This window comes from Cervus canadensis, chromosome 32 (assembly GCF_019320065.1).
Source record: "Cervus canadensis isolate Bull #8, Minnesota chromosome 32, ASM1932006v1, whole genome shotgun sequence".
In the NCBI taxonomy this organism is placed as follows: Eukaryota; Metazoa; Chordata; class Mammalia; order Artiodactyla; family Cervidae; genus Cervus; species Cervus canadensis.
Window position 1 is genome coordinate 3,756,214 of NC_057417.1, and position 17,510 is coordinate 3,773,723.

The following is a 17,510-nucleotide window of genomic DNA, read 5'->3' on the forward strand; positions in this document are numbered from 1 at the left end:
GAGATACGTATGTTTCCTTCTCGCCTGGAGGTTTACTGAGGACTTTATACCGACGTGAGCCAATGGTTAGGTGATAGGAAACTCAGTGGTGAATAAGACAGGCTGGAGGAATTAATTTTCTAGTAAGGGATGGGCAGTAAGCTTGGGAATGAATGCGATTTTCAGTTGTGGTAAACGCTGTGAAAAAATAAAAGTGGGTAAGATGGTAGAGAGTGATGTGGGTTGGTGGAGGGCCAGGGTGGCTAGGAGAGGTCTCTGAAGTGAATGACAACAGCTAGGGAGGTAAAGATCTAGGGAAAGAGAATTCAAGACAGAGGAAATAAAGCTAGATATCTTGGGATTTCTCTGGTAATCCAGTGGCTAAGGCTCCACCCTCCCAATGCAGAGGGCCCAGGTTCTATCCCTGGTCAGGGAACTGGATCCCACATGCTGCAGCGTAGAGTTCACATGACACAACTAAAGATTCCAAATGTTGCAACTCAGACCTGGCACAACCAAATAAATAAATAAAAATAAATATTTTAAAAAGCTAGATATCTTTACATAAATAAGACTGTATACTAAAAACGGTGATTCATTACATATTTATACACATATTAGATATTTTGCTTTCCCCCTTCTTTACCACTTACTACACATGTATTTCCAAGTTGGCCTCATAGCTAAATGTTATCTCATAATATTGAGACACCATCACTTACTTATGGGCTTCCCAAGTGGCGCTGGTGGTAAAGAACCTGCCTGCCAATGCAGGAGACACAGGAGATCTGGGTTCGATCCCTGGGTCAGAAAGATCCCCTGGAGAAGGAAATGGCAACTCCACTCTAGTATTCTTGTCTGGAGAATCCCATAGGCAGAAGAGCCTGGTGGGCTACAGTCCATAGGGTTGCAAAGAGTCAGACATGAGTGAGGTGACTTAGCACGTGCTAAATACATCACTTACTTAACCATTTCTCTTTTCATGGACATTTAGGTTGTCTCCAGTTTGGAGCTGTTGTTATTCCACAACATACTCTATATTCCAATTCCAGGGCCCTCAGGGTGATTCCTCTTGTTGTCAACTAACTTTGTGTGTACATCACAGGGACTGCCAGGATGTCCTTGGAAAACCAACTCTTAAGAGTTGAGAATCCTGTGCCTCAATAGCCCCAATGAGTATAAAAGGGCAGTATTGTCCCAGATTGCCTACTGATTTCCCTATTCATTCATCTAACATTTATTAGGCATGTTTTCTATGCCAGGCATTATACTGAGCATTATAAATATAAAGAAGATGAACAAGAGTCTAACCTCAAGTTGCTCAGTCTTAGCACAATGATAATTATCAAGACATTGTAAATCAATTATACCTCAATTTATTTATTTATTTATTTTTTTAATTATATCTCAATTTAAAAAAAAGAAAATATAAAAAAAGCTTCTCCCTCTTCTGCTTGGAGCAGTATCTCTACCCAGGCAGGTTAAGGCTTTTGAAAACCAATAGAGTGGATTCTTTCCTGAATAATTATCCTATTCAGGGACAGTTAATGACACTAACTTTTCTAAGCTGCAGTCTTGGTAGTTTCTCCATCGCTAGGAAAAATACACCAAAGAAACTCTGCTGATTTAATGAGACGTGAAGAACTAACCTATCAGAGTGATCACCCAGTGCCCTCAGGGTGATTCCTCTTGAAGTGTGGTATCCGATGACAGGGGGTTGGAGAAGGACACTGTGGTTCACTATTTGAGTCAGCTGCTTGTGTTGACATTTTCTTAGGAGCAGGTTGGGGAGAGCAAATCTTGACTGTGAGGGCACTTCAGGCACTTTATTTTGGATATATTGTATTTTCTTCTTCTTGTGACTCTGATTCAACAGCAAAGGTGGCCTCCTATATATAAAAGAAGGTCTGGTTTTTATGTCAATCATTGATAAATTCTCTGTAAACCTGAGGACAATCCACTTAACACCAAGATTAAAGCAGAACACATAAGATTCAGTGGGGTCTTCAGAGAACTATATTAATAGGCTGTAACCAGAACTTTGTATTAATGAGAGGAATAAATCCTCTGTTATGGGGGGGAGGGGGGGAGGGAATTAAGGTCCAGAAAATTTCAGGGAACATGAACCACAGACCTGTCCAGAAGCTTAAATCCAGCCTCCTGATAATTGAGGTTTCTGGTTTCTTTACATTTATAGGGCTCAAATTCCCAAGTGTTATGTGTTAAAGAAACAAAGCAACCAGCAAATTTGCTAATTTCATATTAAACACAATTTCAAACCACTTTAGAGTAGGATTCGTTCTCAAAGGTAACTGACAGCTTTGCTTTTGATTTGTCTCATTACGCTGGGTTCTCTTTTATCTTTAAAACAGACATTTAAAGTTAAAATTAAAATCTAGATTTGGGATCTTCACGTAAGGTTCTTAAGAAACATTGTGTTCCCGCTTGTACACCGTAATTTCTATTGAGCTGGTTAGTTGCACTCTGTCTAGACTTCTTGGAGAAAAATATCAACAATATGTTTTTCTCGGTCTTGGGCTCCGCAAGGGTGAATTACAGGAAAACTTAACAGGTACCTTCCTACTTCAAGCAGTTGGATCTATATATTTATCTTTTGCTTTTTCTCCCTTTTCCCATGTTTGCCAAACGGCAACTGGCAGCAGTCAATAAAGTACTTTGGGAAAAAAAACTTCGGCCATTCAAAATAAAACCACTTCACCGGAAGGTGTATAATGAAGCACAAAAATAACCCTGTTAGGTGGGACTAGCTGGTTACATCATGCAATATGGTAATCCTCTATTTAATTTACAAAGCCCTTGGCCGAGAGGAGGAAGGGATGGAAAAGTTTGAGTGAAGGCTTTAAATGACTAGTCATACAGACAGTGAGTCACTGTAAGTTTCCAGTTAATAATCCCCTCTGCCGGGCTGGGCTTTATGAGCCACAAAGCAGTTTAAGTGGTAATGGCTCACAGTTTTATGGTATCTTCTACCAAATGAATACAGAAAATGAAAGACGCCCTGAGTTGTCTTTGAAATGTAGGGCAAATTCTGACTGGGGGCAGGGAGGAGGAAGGTGGAAAGAAAGAGAAGGAGGTAGGATGTCTGTGAGGCAGGGAACGCAGATGGCTGGTGAAACGAGAAGGGAACGATTTTCAGGAGTTGATGGCTTTTCTCTCCACCTTGGAACTGCTGTTCATTTTCCCGCGTTCTGTGCAGAACAGGACGGAACTGGCCACCACCGCGACCTGAGAGGCTCGCGGTCCGCCACCCCGCTCAGAGTCGCGCCAGGGCTCGCTCCCACCCCCGCCCCCACTCGGTGACAGGTGGGGCAGCCGTGCGGCAACCAGACCTCCGCCTCCTCGCGCTGCCTGCCGGGAGCCGGCGCCGCTTCCGGTTGCTCTCGGCCCCGAACTCCGACTCCCGTCGGCCCCCGGGAAAACCGCAGCGGGGTCGCGCGGGCGCTGCCGGAACTCGTAGTTCCGCCTTCTGCCGCGCTTCATAGGCGGAAACGGGGTCGTCCGGGGCCGAGAACTACCGAGGCGAAGGTACGGGTGGCGGCGAGGGGTCAATCCGCACCGGGCGTGGGGTTGGCGCTGAGACGGTCGGAGGTGGTTGGGGCTGGGTGGGAGGAGATCAGCGCGCACACACGAGGAGGGTTGAGTCGCCGCCGCCGCCGCCGCCGTCGTCGTCGCCGCTGTCGCCGTCGCGAGTGCGGAGTCGGGACTTGAGCTGCCCCCGCGACGACGCCGGGAATTGTGCCGCTAGCCCCCGGCCCTTCTGCCTTGCCGCTTTCCTGGGTCAGCGAGGCCTGCTCCTCCCCAGCCCGTCGCCCCCGCCTCCATTTCCCGCCCTCTCTTCACCACACACACGGCCCCCCCGATCATGGATCCCGGCAGTGGTGGCGGTGGCGGCGGCGGCGGCGGCGGCGGGAGCAGCAGCAGCAGCGACTCGGCGCCCGACTGCTGGGACCAGGCGGACATGGAAGCCCCCGGGCCGGGCCCGTGCGGCGGCGCCGGCGGCCCCTTGGCGGCGGCGGCGGCCGAGGCCCAGCGTGAGCACCTCAGCGCGGCCTTCAGCCGGCAACTCAACGTCAACGCCAAGCCCTTCGTGCCCAACGTCCACGCCGCCGAGTTCGTGCCGTCCTTCCTGCGGGGCCCGTCTCAGTCGCCGGCATCCACAGCTGGCGCCGCCGCCAACAACCACGGAGCCGGCAGCGGCGCGGGAGGCCCTTCGGGTAAAGGGCCGGGACGCGGATCAGCCCCCGGGACGGGAGGAAGCCGTGCTGCGAGGGCTGGGGCAGCTGGCCTGGGGGCCGGAGCCCACCTGGGACGGGGCCCGGGGTGGGGTCGGGGGCGCGCCTCGCCCGGCGGGGGACGCGTGGCCGTGGGGCCGGGAGGCACGTGGGGCGCTGACAGCGGCGCCGGCTGTCCTGGGTGGGGCGACCCGGGGCCGGGGAGGCGGCCTGCGTGGGGCGACCCGCGGGGGGGAGGGGGGGCTGGGAGCAGGGTGCGGGGCGCACCGGTGGGGCCTGGGGTCGCCTCTCACCGCCTCCCGCAGGGGCGCAGTTCCCCGCTGGAAAGTGGGAACCGTATGGGACGGAGAGGGGGTCAGTGCCACGAGGCCTAGAAGCCAGGACAGATGGAGCCAGGAGTCGGCCGGATGGGCGTTGAGAGCGCTGAGGAGTTGGGGCGGACGAAAGCTCGCGTTTTCCCTTCACCTTGGGCCTAGGCGAGAGAGCTTCCCCCGCTGCAATGCCTGTTATCGAAAGTGTAATTACGTTTTAAATGTCCACGGACCCGAACAGTCCCGAAGGAATCCCAGGATGCATTGCAGCCCTGACACCGGGCCGAAACTGTTGGCTGTCAATAGATCCTTAGCACTTTGTAAGGTTGTGAAGTTACCAGAGTGTCCCAAAGTTAGAGCTCTTCACTTAACATTCAGTTGTGTAGGAAATGACGTTGATCTGTGTGCCCTTTTTAAAGTGGGCCTTGGATTCTTCCCCTTAGTTGATGACACGTTTAGAATTTTTATTGCGTTAAAAATCGTTTGTCTCATTCAGGTTGCTTGGTGTAAGTCATTCTCTGTTCTTCTGTCAGGAGTTAGTCTGTTCAGACACCTGAGCATTTGTTAAAACTTCTTAGCTGTCATATGCAGTTTTGACCATGGCTAGTCGAGTGACTTTCTGTGACTTCAAGTTAAGTCTTCAAAAATCTCCCTGTACTTAGGGGATGCTTAAGTGATAGCATGCTTTCAGGTACTGATTTTGTAGGAATGTCAAGTGAGTGAACTTGATTCCTCTCTGAAGTTCTTTGTTGTCCTATTTCTTGGATAGGTAGACATTGTAAAAATGCTCTAGGAGTTTAGTTTCTTCAAAAACTTTGCCTGCAGTTTTCTCTCTCGAGGCAAAAAGAGTCTGGGAAAATGCTTTTGGGCACACAGTTGGACTTAGTTATTTTATTGACTGGTATTTCTTTTACTTGTTTGAAGCCATTGATGTTTTCCCTTTAAACAGATGTTTTCCCTTTAAACAGAAGCTTAACTTTGCTCACTCTTTTGGTCTACATAAACTCGTTCACTTACCAACTCCTAAAAGTGCCTGTTTCCCCAAACCTTATCATTCAGTTTGCTCTTATCCGGCCATTTTCTTTTTTGACCCTCTCTTGTAAATCAGGAGTTACTAGTATCACTGTGACTAGACCTCGGACTCCAATTCCAGCCTATGTAGCCATCAGCCAGTCATCAAGGGATGACAATCCTTAGAGCAGTGGTCTGGAAGGGTGGTCATTCTTGAATGAGTAGGCATTGCCTCTTATGAAGGACTGTCTTTTCTCTTCCTGATATTTATTTGCTGATTTGAAGTTTTACTCTTAATCCTTTCCTCTGTGACACTGACAGAGTTGGGATGTAGAATGTGTAGGGAAGTAGTTGTCCCTACCTTAGGGATCCCTACATTATGGTCAGTTTTTTCTTTCCTTCTTTTTTTTTAATCAGAAACCTATTTTGGTGTTACTGACTCTTACTAGCTGTTTCTACAAAATGCCAGTTAATATTAAAAGAACAACAACTCATCCATCCTCTATAGGATGTCTATTTGGGAAAGAATGGATGGTCCAGAGTTAATGTGGCACTGTTGGATTTCATGTTCCAGCGTATATTCGTACCCATAGATTATACCAGCATAAGAGCAAAGAGCTGTGTTTGGAAGAAGCAGGGAGAACACTGAAATGGCACTTAGGTTGAAATTTGTGAAGGGGAAGCCCATAAAGTGTGCAGGTATTTTTTAGTGAGGAAATCAACTGTAGGGCTAGCATGTTTTCTTCTGTTATTAAGTCATAGCTAAAACTGGTGGTGGATGTGTTTTTAAACTGGATAGCAGGAGAGCTCTTGAAGGAGTCTAGCGACAGAGCACTGTCAGGAATGACTGTATTTCGTTATTTATGGCTGCACTGGGTCTTTTCTCCTGCGTATGGGCCTTCTCTTGTTGCGGAGCAGGGCCTCTAGGCCCTCAGGCTCAGTAGTTCTGGTGCAAGGACTTACTTGCTCCACCCCTTCTGGGGTCTTCCTGGACCAGGGATTGAACCCAGGTCATCCGCATTGGCAGGCAGATTCTTAAGCACAGGACCACCAGGGAAGCCCTAGAATTAACAGCTTTTAAAATGTGTGTAGGATGAATATCTGTCATTCTCCTGAAAGAAGGCTAGATTTCTCTTTTTCTCTCTCTTTTTTTCCCAGTGGTACTTGGAGCAACTGGTAAGGGGAGATCACAAAAAGTCATCCACTTTCACTGGTAGGCTGCTGGTTGATCCTTATCCAGCTATAGGATATCCTGAGTCACAGCTTGGGATTCAGTGTTGACCTTGGATCTCTGAAAGTTTTTAACATAAATTTCCAAAGAAATGATTAAGTAGAACCCATGTAAGTGTAATTACATGTAATTCGTTTAAGTACAGTTCTCTCCAGATCCAAGTAAAATGGCTAAGTAATGGTCATTTAGAGTCCTTCAGATGAATGAAAATGTAGACACGTGTTGTATGTGCCAGAACAAACATTTTCTATAATCGAATGTACTTATTTTCAGTTCCAATTTGCACCAAGTTCAGGCTTTTTTATTGTTAAATGAGAAGCAAGTTCAGCAGTGTTCATCAGGATTGCTTGGTGTCTTGGTCTGTTTGGGCTGCTATAACAAAATACTATAGACTTGGTAGCTTGTAAACAACAGAAGTTTATTGCTCACAGTCTGGAGCCTGGAAGTCTGAGATCAGGGTGCCAGCCTGGTTGGGTGAGGAGTCTCTTTCCTCTTCTGGATAACAGACTGCTGACTGACTGCTTTCTGTGTCCTCCCAGGGCTGAAGAGGCAAGGGAGTTCTCTGGGGCCTCTTTCATAAAGGCACTAATCCCATTCATGAAGGTTCTGCCCTCATGGTCTAAGGCCACCCAAAGACCCCACCTGATACCATTACTTTGGGCATTAGGATTTCAACATAGGAATTTGGGGAGGAACACAAACCAGGCCATAGGACTTGGCCAGAGCTTCTAAAGTAATGGTATAGAGTTCTATCATCCCTCCCTCATTGTCTCTCAAAACTGCCATTGTGAAATGGATATGGAATAAAACCAGCAGTCCTCAGTAAATCCTTGTTGTTTAGTCACTAAGTCATGTCCAACTCTGCGACCCTGTGGACTGTATAACCTGCCAGGCTCCTCTACCCATGGGATTTCCCAGGCAAGAATGCTGGAGTGGGTTACCATTTCTTTCTCCAGGGAATCCAAGAACAAATCCATGTCTCCTGCATTGGCAGGCGGATTCTTTACCGCTGATCCACCAGGGAAGCTAGTTAGTCCTTAGAAGGGGATTAAGTCACTTGGTGGATGCTGCTATTCGCTGAATTTTCCCAAAGGTGACTGACCTCTTCTGGGCCACCAGAGTAGAGAAGATACAGACTCAAAGTAATAGTCGTTTTGTCCTGATGGGCTCTTACACTTTTTTATGTTAAAGAATACCAGTTGACTGATAGTTAAGTTTAAAGAGATGGTAGATATGGTTGCCCCAAGACATTTGTTTTTCTTCTGACTGAATGCCTGCAGTAACAATTCTAATAGAAAAGACTTTTCAGATGAGACAGTGAATGGGAGAAGTGGGCTGAGGAGATCAGGGAAAGTACTGTTCCTGGAGTATTATTTCTTTTCCTACCTTGTCATACTGCTTATTAGAGATCATTCCATTTTGGCTCTTGTTTCATGATTTTACATGTGGAGTGGCTCAGATGTGGGGGTTCAGGGAACAAGTGAGGGCATCCACTAGGGCTGCAGCATGTTGAGCAGCTGTTTCAACTGTTAGAAACTTTGGGAATAAATTTGATTTTTATTTATTTGGCCATGTTGCCGCATGTGGGATCTTAGTTGCCCCTGCAGTGGAAGCATGGAGTCCTGACCACTGCACTGCTAGGGAATTCCCATGGGAATTTTAGAGCAGGTTTTATTCGCTGCTTTTTTTTCTTTTGTTTATTTTTTGCTTTTTTTCTGGAATTGTACTGCATGAAAAAATGATGAAAACATATCATGGAGTGTTGGGAAATATTGTAGAGAACATATTTTAAGCCTTGTTTTGTTTGCTGGGGAGGAAATGTCTTAAAGTGTTAAAATAGTGTTGTCTTTCTGATTAGAGAGGAAGGAATGAAAAAGAGATTTGATTATCTTTCCTGGTGAGTTATCTGTATTGGAATGGAATTTTTGGAGATGTGAACCTCTGGTTTTGCTCAGGTATGTGAATGGCAGTTAATGAACAGACATTGCCTGCCTGCAGAAGGCAGGATGCTGTGCTAGGCACTCAAAAGCGATACCACCAAGATGGATAACTGATTCTCAAGGAGTCCAGAAAGGGATCAGATACCCAGTCTACTCTAATGGAAGACCCTTCATGGTTAGAGGGCCATACACAGAGTGCAGAGAGAGGGCTTTCAAAGCTGAGAAGCACTGTTCACAGGTCCCCTTATATAAATAATTTCTCTCGTGTCACCCTAATCATAAAACCACAGATCTGTTTTCTACTGAGTGTTCTCTGTGAATATCCGAGGTATAATTAACATAAAATTCACCTTTCTTGTGTTTCTGAACTTGAAGTTTCCTAGGAATTTGCCAGAATACCAGTCATCTTTACTTGTAAGTGTTAGTCGCTCAGTCATGTCCGACTCTTTTCGACTCCATTGACCGTAGCCTGCCAGGCTCTTCCATCCCTGGGATTTTCCAGGCAAGAATACTGGAGTGGGTTGCCAGTTCCTTCTCCAGGGGATCTTCCAGACCCAGGGATCAGACCTGGGTTTCCTGTGTTGCAGGCAGACGCTTTACCAGGGAAGCCCACTTGTAAGTAAAGATTTGTTTATTTCATATTAAACATCGGTGAGTTACTTTGATTCTGGCTCCTTATTTAGAATTTCATCATTCAATTCAGTTCTTAAAATTTTGAGAGAAGGCAGATTTTGGCTACTTGGTTGTTCTGAGGTCCTCAGGCTCCTTTTTTAGCTGTCATTTGATGGTTTATACCGAAGCTTCTTAAGAATTTTATTCCTGCTTTCCATAGATTTTAACAAAGTGTGGCTGGGCCACAGATGTGTTGTTGGTTTTTTCATAAATGACTTTGTTCTAAGGAAAGGTAGTTGTTATATTACTCCTCCAAGTTAAACCAGTCCCCATCATATTCTCCTTCCTAGGTGAGAAGAACACTTAGCAAGGATTTTTTGAGCTAGCCTTGTCTGAGAGTGGTCAAACCAAATTCCAGACCACATTCTAAGAAATTGTATTTCTCTTCACTTGAAATAAAAAATGCATACCTTAGCAAACTGCTATGTGTAAAATAAACTACAAGGATATATTGTGTAGCATAGAGAATTCAGCCAGTGTTTTATAATAATTATAGAGTATAACCTTTAAAAATTGGAATCACACACAAAAAAATTTTTTTTTAAAAATTGTGAATCACTGTGTTGTACATCTAAAACTTATACAATATTGTGTATCAGCTATCCTTCAATTTATTTAAAAAAGTACATACCTTAGAATGTCATCAGATTGACTGTTTCTGTAGAACTCCAGTAGGTGTTCTTATAGTACTACTAAGCAGTCTGTGCCCATCTCCTTTGTGGTGTTTGGTTTCACATGCATGGTATCTGAAATTAAATATCTCATTGTTTTTGCAGCAGATAGTATATAAATTATAAAGACTATCTTTTAGCATTGTTTGAAAAATAGAGTAGAACTTTAGTTACTCTATGGAAAAGCCTGATCAGGTTGATATTGCTTTAGTGACTGAGTAAATAGGTTCTTTAGAATGTTAGGACCAGAGATGACCTGGCAGTACTACTAAGAGATGCTGAGTGAATGCCTAAGGTCACTCACAGATTTAAGGACACAGTTGAGTGTGGAATCCAAATTTGCCAGTTGCTAATTTAGTGCTCTCGCCATGCTGTTTAATAATGGCAAAAAAAAAAAGAGCATGCCCAGAGCTAATTACTACAACCAGCATGGATCTTCTGAGAGAGTGGCCCTGGAATTTGCCTTTCTTATATTTCATTCTTAAAAGTTTCTATGATCATTATGGGACATTGAAACGCTTATTGTAATAATAAATTTATTGAGCAGTTACCACTTGGTTAAAATGCCCTTCACAACAACCTCTTGAGGTGTAGATACTGATGACCTATTTTTACAGATAAGAAAATTAAGTTTCAGAGAAGCTAAATAAATAGGGAACGTGACATCCATGAATAAATGGAGGAGTTGGGATTAGAACCTAGATCTGATTTCAAAGCTTATTCTAGTAATAGTAGCTCTATTAGTTGTTCTTGTAATTGGAAGTTAAACAATCTTGGCCAAGACACTTTTTCAAAAACTGGGCTTATGAGTTTGTGCACCACGGCACTGTCTCCCTGTTCTTTCTCGGCAGTAGCTGGGTACATGTCATAAGTAGGCAGTGCTCTAATTTTAAAAATTTTATTAGTTTATTTTTTGGCTGTGCTGGCTTTGTTGCTGTGCAGGCTTTTGTCTAGTTGTGAGTGGAGGCTACTCCCCAGTTGCGGTTCAGGCTTCTGATTGCAGTGGCTTCTCCCGGCCCACGAGCTTCAGCAGCTGCAGCAAACAGGCTCAGCAGTTGTGGAGTGCATGGGCTTAGTTCCCAAGACCAGCGAGCAAACCGGTGTCTCCTGCATTGACAGGCGAATTCTTTACCATTGAGCCACCAGTGAAGCCCTGCAGTGCTCTAATTTAAAGTAACATTTTGAAATTATTTCTTAGTACATTTTAGGAAATGAGGTAAAATAAACAGCTGTGATCACCACTATCTGTAACATTGTGCCTTTTTATTTTTAGAGGGTTAGGTAGTTAAGGCAAAACCATGGACCTTTGTACATGTTCTGCAGGCTTTTCTTTCTGATGTCTGCCTTTACTATTTTCCAGTGTCGTCTGGGAGAAAATGCCTCAGCTTTTGTGAGACTATGTGGACACCTGTGTGCCAGAGAATTTTAGTTCCTTTCTCAAACTGTTCTTTAACATCTCTTGGATATTGTTTCTCTAACTCCCTTAGAAAATTGGCACATATAAAATTGTTCTGAACCCTACTGCTGAAGTTAATTCAGTAAAAACTGTGTATTTATTCTATACAGTACACTGTGCCAACCTGTGGAGACAAAGTAGAGAAAAAAGTCTCCATGTTTCAGAAAACCAGTCATTCTAGAAGTCTATAATCTCCTAAGGAACAAGAACTGAGCTGTGTGTGTGTGGGTGGATCTATAATTGAAAGAGGGTCATATCTGAGAGGAGTCAAGAAGCCAGCTCATTAGCCCTTCAGGTGGAGAGTGGTTGGAGAATAGGGCAAAGTAGAAAACCAGATAGGGCAAGTCCATAGGGCAACTGAGGTGACTCCTTCAGAGGAGCCAGAACCGTGCACATGGGGGTGTTTAATTTTAAAACTAAAATCCAGTTCCTCAGTCACAGTAGCTACCTTTAAAGTGCTTAATAGCCACAGGTGGCTAGTGACTATCATCACAGCACAGATATTTCTATCATTGTAGAAATTCAGACAGAATCATCACACTATTTCTCAGATCCATGCAGTGTAGGACACTTGTTACTTCTGTGACAGCACTGAAGTTATTTTTCTTTAATGAACACACCATTTAGCTAACAGGAATAAGATATTTTAGTTAAGATGGCGTTATAAATAGCTGTTTTAGTTTGTCAAGGGGATTAGAGACTGGTTTTATAGTTAAAGCAGTGCAAATTTAACTTACTGACTTATGAAATAGATGGATTAAACTCTTCAAGAATTGGTCATCGTTTATGTTTAAAATATGTAGCTTAAACTAAAACATGGCTTTCATTACCTGCCACATGTATGGTCTTGACTAACTTGTACTGTCCTTACTATAAGCTGGCAAAATAGGAGTTGCCATGTTGAAGTCCTTTGATCCATGATTGTATCTTTAAATCTTTTTTATATTTTTAAAAAATCTGTATAACATAAAATTAACTATTTTAGAGTGACCAATTTAAAACATTCTCTTTGTAAAAACTGTCACCTCTGCCTAGTTCCAAAGCATTTTCGCCCCCCCTTCCAGTCATTCCCCTTTCCTTCCAGCTTCTGGTAACCACCAATCTGCTTTCTGCCTCTCTAGATTTACCTATTGTGAATATTTCATGGAAGTGGAATGGTATAACATGTGACCTTTCATGATTGGCTTATTTCACCATGATCATATTTAACTAGCAGTTTGTAAGACCCAGATTATCATCTGTGTTAAAACAATAGGCAGTATTGTTGCCTGGCTGCCTTTTGGTAAAATCTTGTTTTAAAAACTGTAATAATTTCACCACAATTATTAGTTTCTCCTTTTAACTTAGGGTGTGGCAGTTTTAATCACTCGTACGCTCTGATAACTTTCCTACGTTATTAGAATTATCCCTTCGAATACTTGATAAGAATGTGTGTCTGAACATGGAGATACCATTGGAATATATGAAACCATAATTTCATTCCTTGGGAGGTTTTTCTTCTTTCACTGATAGGTATGAACTGTGCAAGACTTGAGAAATCAAGTGCTAATAATCCTGTTTGCTAACCATGAACAGATGACTTTAGGTCTACTAGAATCCTAAGCCCAGGATTAATAGTAGCAGTAAAATCTGGATGTGATGTGCACTGTGAATCAGACCAGAGTAAAATTAACAAGAAGGGCTTGCATGAATGTGTAAAGCCTGGGTACAACAATAATGAGAAGCTTAAATTTAAGGAACACCTTGTTATATGTGATATTTCTGCTTCGTTAATTCCAAAAACATCAGTTTGCAAATGTCACTAGCATTACCAATAAGTTTATAATGTCTTCTGTGGTCTAAATGCATATCATTAGGTGTATATTAAGCACTTGATTGCTTTTGGTACTTTGTCTCTAAGCTTTATAAACTTAAGACAAACATTCAGTAAAAGTAAGATACCTTAAAAAATAAAACCATGAACAGATTTTGCGTTGTGCACCCATGGGGGTGAACTCATGACTGATGTCACTGTCAGGAGAAGTGCCTTACAGCCTAATGCATATGTTGTGTATTTGTAAGTTTAACAGTTGGTTCTAGAACTAGGTGGTCGGGTGTATGTACTATTTCATTTTATAAAGCTCAGTTGCAGTTTGGGTTATTTTACTAAGTGACAGGAGAGTCTACTATACCAGTTATCTTAGTCTTTTTCTGCCTTAGAACATAGGTACATCATCCTTTACTCAGTTCATTTTTTCTGAGTGATTTTCAACAGGGGCCATCTGAGGAAGGGCAGGATGGTACTTCTGTAACTTGAAAGAGCCTACTTGAGTCTGATACCATCTGAATGTTAGATGGTAGTTGTCTGTTTCATAGGGTTTTCAGGGGAATTAGAGGAGACAGCAGTTAGCACATAAGGGCTCAATAAAGGTTAATTGGAATTAGGGTAATTTGCCACCAACTCCCTCCCTACCTCCAGCACTGTACGGATTGGGGAGTGCTTCTTAATCCCTGTCTAGACCATAATAGGCACTCAGTACATGTTATTGATACTCAGTCCATGTTAGGAGATGGAGACTCGTTTGTTGAATATCGAGGCGCCACAAGTTATTTGATAACTAAACAAATTATTCTTTAATCCTGTCTGGCAGATGGCATGTCATCTTCATGACTCCAGTGAAATAATTGTATCTGAAAACTAACAAATGACAAGCCAGGATTTCAAGCCAGGAATCAGCTCAGTTCTGTCCTTTTGCTACTACCCTGTGCCGCCTCTTCCATCCCTAGAGCGGTGAATGAACTTGACTTTTTCTGAAAATTGAGTCATTTTTCCTTATCTTACCTATAAACTTTTCTTAACAGGAAAACAAACAAAAAAAAATTAATCTATATTGTACCTCAAGTACAATTCCTTTTACTTTGTGGACTGAGTTCAAAGGATTTCCCCACCCCAGTTCCTGTTAAAATACCCTGCTAAGCACATAGGGTGGGGTCATCTTAGACTTTTCATTCTTCTTCCCTGCTTCTGTCAGATCTTTGCTGCTTTTATCTTTGCACTGAACTCCTTCTCATGTGTCCTGATGGCATACTTTCTTGTAAGTAGTGTTGTTGGTCTTTCTGACTTGTAGTGTCTTTACCTCTCTGGTTCATCTGTATACTACCATAGAATGATCTCCCTAAGTCACACTTGGCATGTCACTTCCTTCCTCAGAAAAAATCGGTTGCCTGTGGCCTTTCAGGGACAGGAATTTCTTTCTTTCCTTCTTTTCTTTTTTTGGCCATGCCATGTGGCTTATGTTGTCTCAGTTCCCTGAGCAGAGACTGAACCCAGGGCTGTGGCAGTGAAAGCCTGGAATCCTAATAGGCCACCAGGGAATGCTCAGGAATTGCTTTCTTCAGCACTTCATGTTATTGGAGTGCGGGCCCCAAGCTTTTTGTTGACTTACGGGTGTTAATACTTCCTGGGCACTGATTTTAGGAGACTGATGTGCTGCCTACTGTGCTAAGGAGGCAGATTGGACACTGATTTTAAATGTGAGTCTTGCAGGTTAAGAATTCACTGTTCTTTATTGATGTGCAGGATTCATGTGACTTCACATTCTCTGATGTCTTTTTGCCTCTTGTAGATTCTTTAAAGCAAGAGTACTTGGGTACTGGAGTATTTAGTATGAAAAGTAAACGAATGGATTGGGGTATTAGTGTACATTTCACATACATCTCTGCCAGTGGTGTCATCAAGTTTGTAATGTGATAGCCATGCAAACTGGGTTATTGCTTGACCTTAGAATTCTAATTCTAGGACAAAACTAGCATCATTGTAACCACTTTTTCTGAGATGATGTAAGGGCCTGGATGCATTCCAGAGACTATACACGAATGTCCTTTTCATTTTATTGGTATTGAATAGAATTTATTTAAGGATCTTGATGATAACATGTATTATAGAATCTTAACAAGGACTAATCATTGCTTCCTTGGGCTAGAGAATCTAGAGTAGTAATGTGTATTTGTTGAGTAAAATCTAACTTGATCTGTGCTGCTGCAGGTTACTTTTACAGTATCTGTAAAGGAAAAGTTTATGAAGTAGAGTCAGAATAAACATGCTTTTGTGAATACATTTCAGTTACTGAAAATGTTTTAAAATTAGTTGTAATTGGTAGAGTTTTTTTAGGTTAAACAGATTTGTAATTTGAAAGCTTGTGTTAGTTGTCATTGTTCTGAATTATTGAGGTTTTTGCTTTGTTATTGAACTTCTGTTTTTCCTGTTTGTTTCTTTTTTTGTTGTTGTCCTGTTTCTTAAAAGATAAGTAAAATGGATGTATAGGTCTCAATTTTTAATAGACCTTATTTCTGTTAAACAGCACCTGTGGAGTCTTCTCAAGAGGAACAGTCATTGTTGTGTGAAGGTAATTTTCTATGATGTGACTCTTTGAACAACTAATTGAGAAAGCATTAAATTGTCTGTGGTGTGTAAATCTAGATAGTGTTTTGTAAAGATATATCTCAATTTCTTGTCTAGGTTCAAATTCAGCTGTTAGCATGGAACTTTCAGAACCTATTGGTAAGAAAATTTCTGACCATATTAATACAGTAATATGAAACTCTTTCAGTCTCAAGATTTAAGGTACAAATGTAAGTGTTATGATTATTATAATGCCTACATTTTAAAAAGCTACATTGAAAACTGAGTCTTTGCCATTAGGATTTAGCAAACAGAGCTAATGGGGCATTAACACTGCCATGATAAATTTAGTGATGGCAAATATAAAAGAATCAAATGGAGGAAATGCTAAATCAGTTTGAATAGGTGTACTTAATTTACATTTGTGAAAATTGTCTTCCTTTTTGTAACTTTCTTAAGGGTTTCATTTTCCCAAGGTGTTTAATAACATTGATAGTGAAGTTCTACTACTTCCAAAGGAAAAACAGAAATCTAAATCTTTTCACACTTTTCTGTATTCTGATTTTGAACTTCCCCTTTTCTACTGTTAGGACATCTTGATGCCAGAATAATCGGGCTGCCTGGAGTGTTAGATGTCCTGTTCATATTTTGTTCATCCTTAAGAAGATGAAGCGCCATTAAAATAGTCTCTCCTAATCTGAGTCAGAGCTCTGATGTCGCCTGTGAGGCCAGCTTGTCTGTTTCTGTTGAAAGAGACTTTCTTGCTGGTGTGCCACTAGGTGTTGGGATAGGGAACTGAATATGTTAAGTTCTCTTTGTTGTTTAGAAGCATCTGTGTTTTAATGTATAGATAGATGATAAACCTTTTTCAGAATGCTAAACTGTTTTATTTCAGTAGAAAATGGGGAGACAGAGATGTCCCCAGAAGAATCATGGGAGCACAAAGAAGAAATAAGTGAAGCCGAGCCAGATGGTGGTTCCTTGGGAGATGGAAGGCCCACAGAGGAAAGTGCCCAGGAAATGATGGAGGAGGAAGAGGAAATACCAAAACCTAAATCTGTGGTTGCACCGCCAGGTGCTCCCAAGAAAGAACACGTAAATGTGGTATTCATTGGGCATGTAGGTGAGTGTACTTGTAGCACTGATAAGAAATGACCAAAGTTATTGAATCCATCAGACAGAGAACATCTTATTTAGCTACTTGAAGTATTTAGTGAAACTGAACTAAATTTATCTAAAATGCCTTGATTTTTAACTCAGTAGATTTTTTTAGCTGGCAGAACATTGCCAGCAGTGTATTCTTGGAAGTTGTGGTGGCATGGTAGCTGGAAGAAAATAAGTATATTTGTATGTGATACATAATTGGTCTGTAGGCCATTGGTGATGGCTCAGCATTTTATAACATCTGTTAATATTTTTTTTTTAAAAGCCTATTTTTTGTGTGAGAAGAAAATAACAAGAATTATGTGCCCCTTTGTCTTTGCTTTCTCTTATCTCTGCCTTCTCTTGAATTTGATGATACACCATTCTGCTTTTTTTTAGTAGCAAGAACTCCTTTGAAATGTGTAAAGGAACACCTGTATTGGCTAAAAGTGCAAAGCAGAC

The 17,510-nt window shown here is 42.3% G+C and overlaps 2 protein-coding genes across 4 annotated transcripts in view; one reads left to right on the forward strand and one right to left on the reverse strand.

Moving 5' to 3' along the window:
* Nucleotides 1-1,666: 1,666 nt before the first annotated feature.
* On the reverse strand, nucleotides 1,667-3,864 carry LOC122433529 (translation initiation factor IF-2-like). Its single transcript, XM_043456567.1, has 3 exons — nucleotides 3,767-3,864; nucleotides 3,160-3,709; nucleotides 1,667-1,868 (listed from the first exon to the last, which is right to left on the reverse strand). Exons 1-3 carry the CDS (start codon nucleotides 3,862-3,864, stop codon nucleotides 1,806-1,808), a joined length of 711 nt encoding a protein of 236 aa, XP_043312502.1. The 3' UTR covers nucleotides 1,667-1,805.
* The window catches only part of GSPT1 (G1 to S phase transition 1), a 31,749-nt gene continuing 17,728 nt past the window's right edge, over nucleotides 3,490-17,510 (forward strand). Inside the window, exons 1-4 of one of the 3 annotated variants that reach the window (XM_043456748.1) lie at nucleotides 3,490-3,525; nucleotides 15,865-15,909; nucleotides 16,023-16,064; nucleotides 16,801-17,028. In XM_043456748.1, coding sequence (XP_043312683.1) covers nucleotides 16,043-16,064; nucleotides 16,801-17,028 — 250 coding nt within the window. In that variant the 5' untranslated portion in view covers nucleotides 3,490-3,525; nucleotides 15,865-15,909; nucleotides 16,023-16,042. Of the gene's footprint in view, nucleotides 3,526-3,614; nucleotides 4,215-15,864; nucleotides 15,910-16,022; nucleotides 16,065-16,800; nucleotides 17,029-17,510 lie in introns of those variants that run through there. The other 2 variants (XM_043456746.1, XM_043456747.1) reach the window with 2 other exon arrangements.

Bases quoted from the DNA above. Each gene is read 5' to 3' on its own strand.
- LOC122433529 (XM_043456567.1), bottom strand. From the start codon at position 3,864: ATGATCGGGGGGGCCGTGTGTGTGGTGAAGAGAGGGCGGGAAATGGAG. The intron at 3,710-3,766 runs GCAAGGCAGAAG...TCGCGGGGGCAG, and splicing joins CTCGCTGACCCAGGAAAGCG to CTCAAGTCCCGACTCCGCAC. The intron at 1,869-3,159 runs GTGGAGAGAAAA...TTTTATATATAG, and splicing joins AAATGAACAGCAGTTCCAAG to GAGGCCACCTTTGCTGTTGA.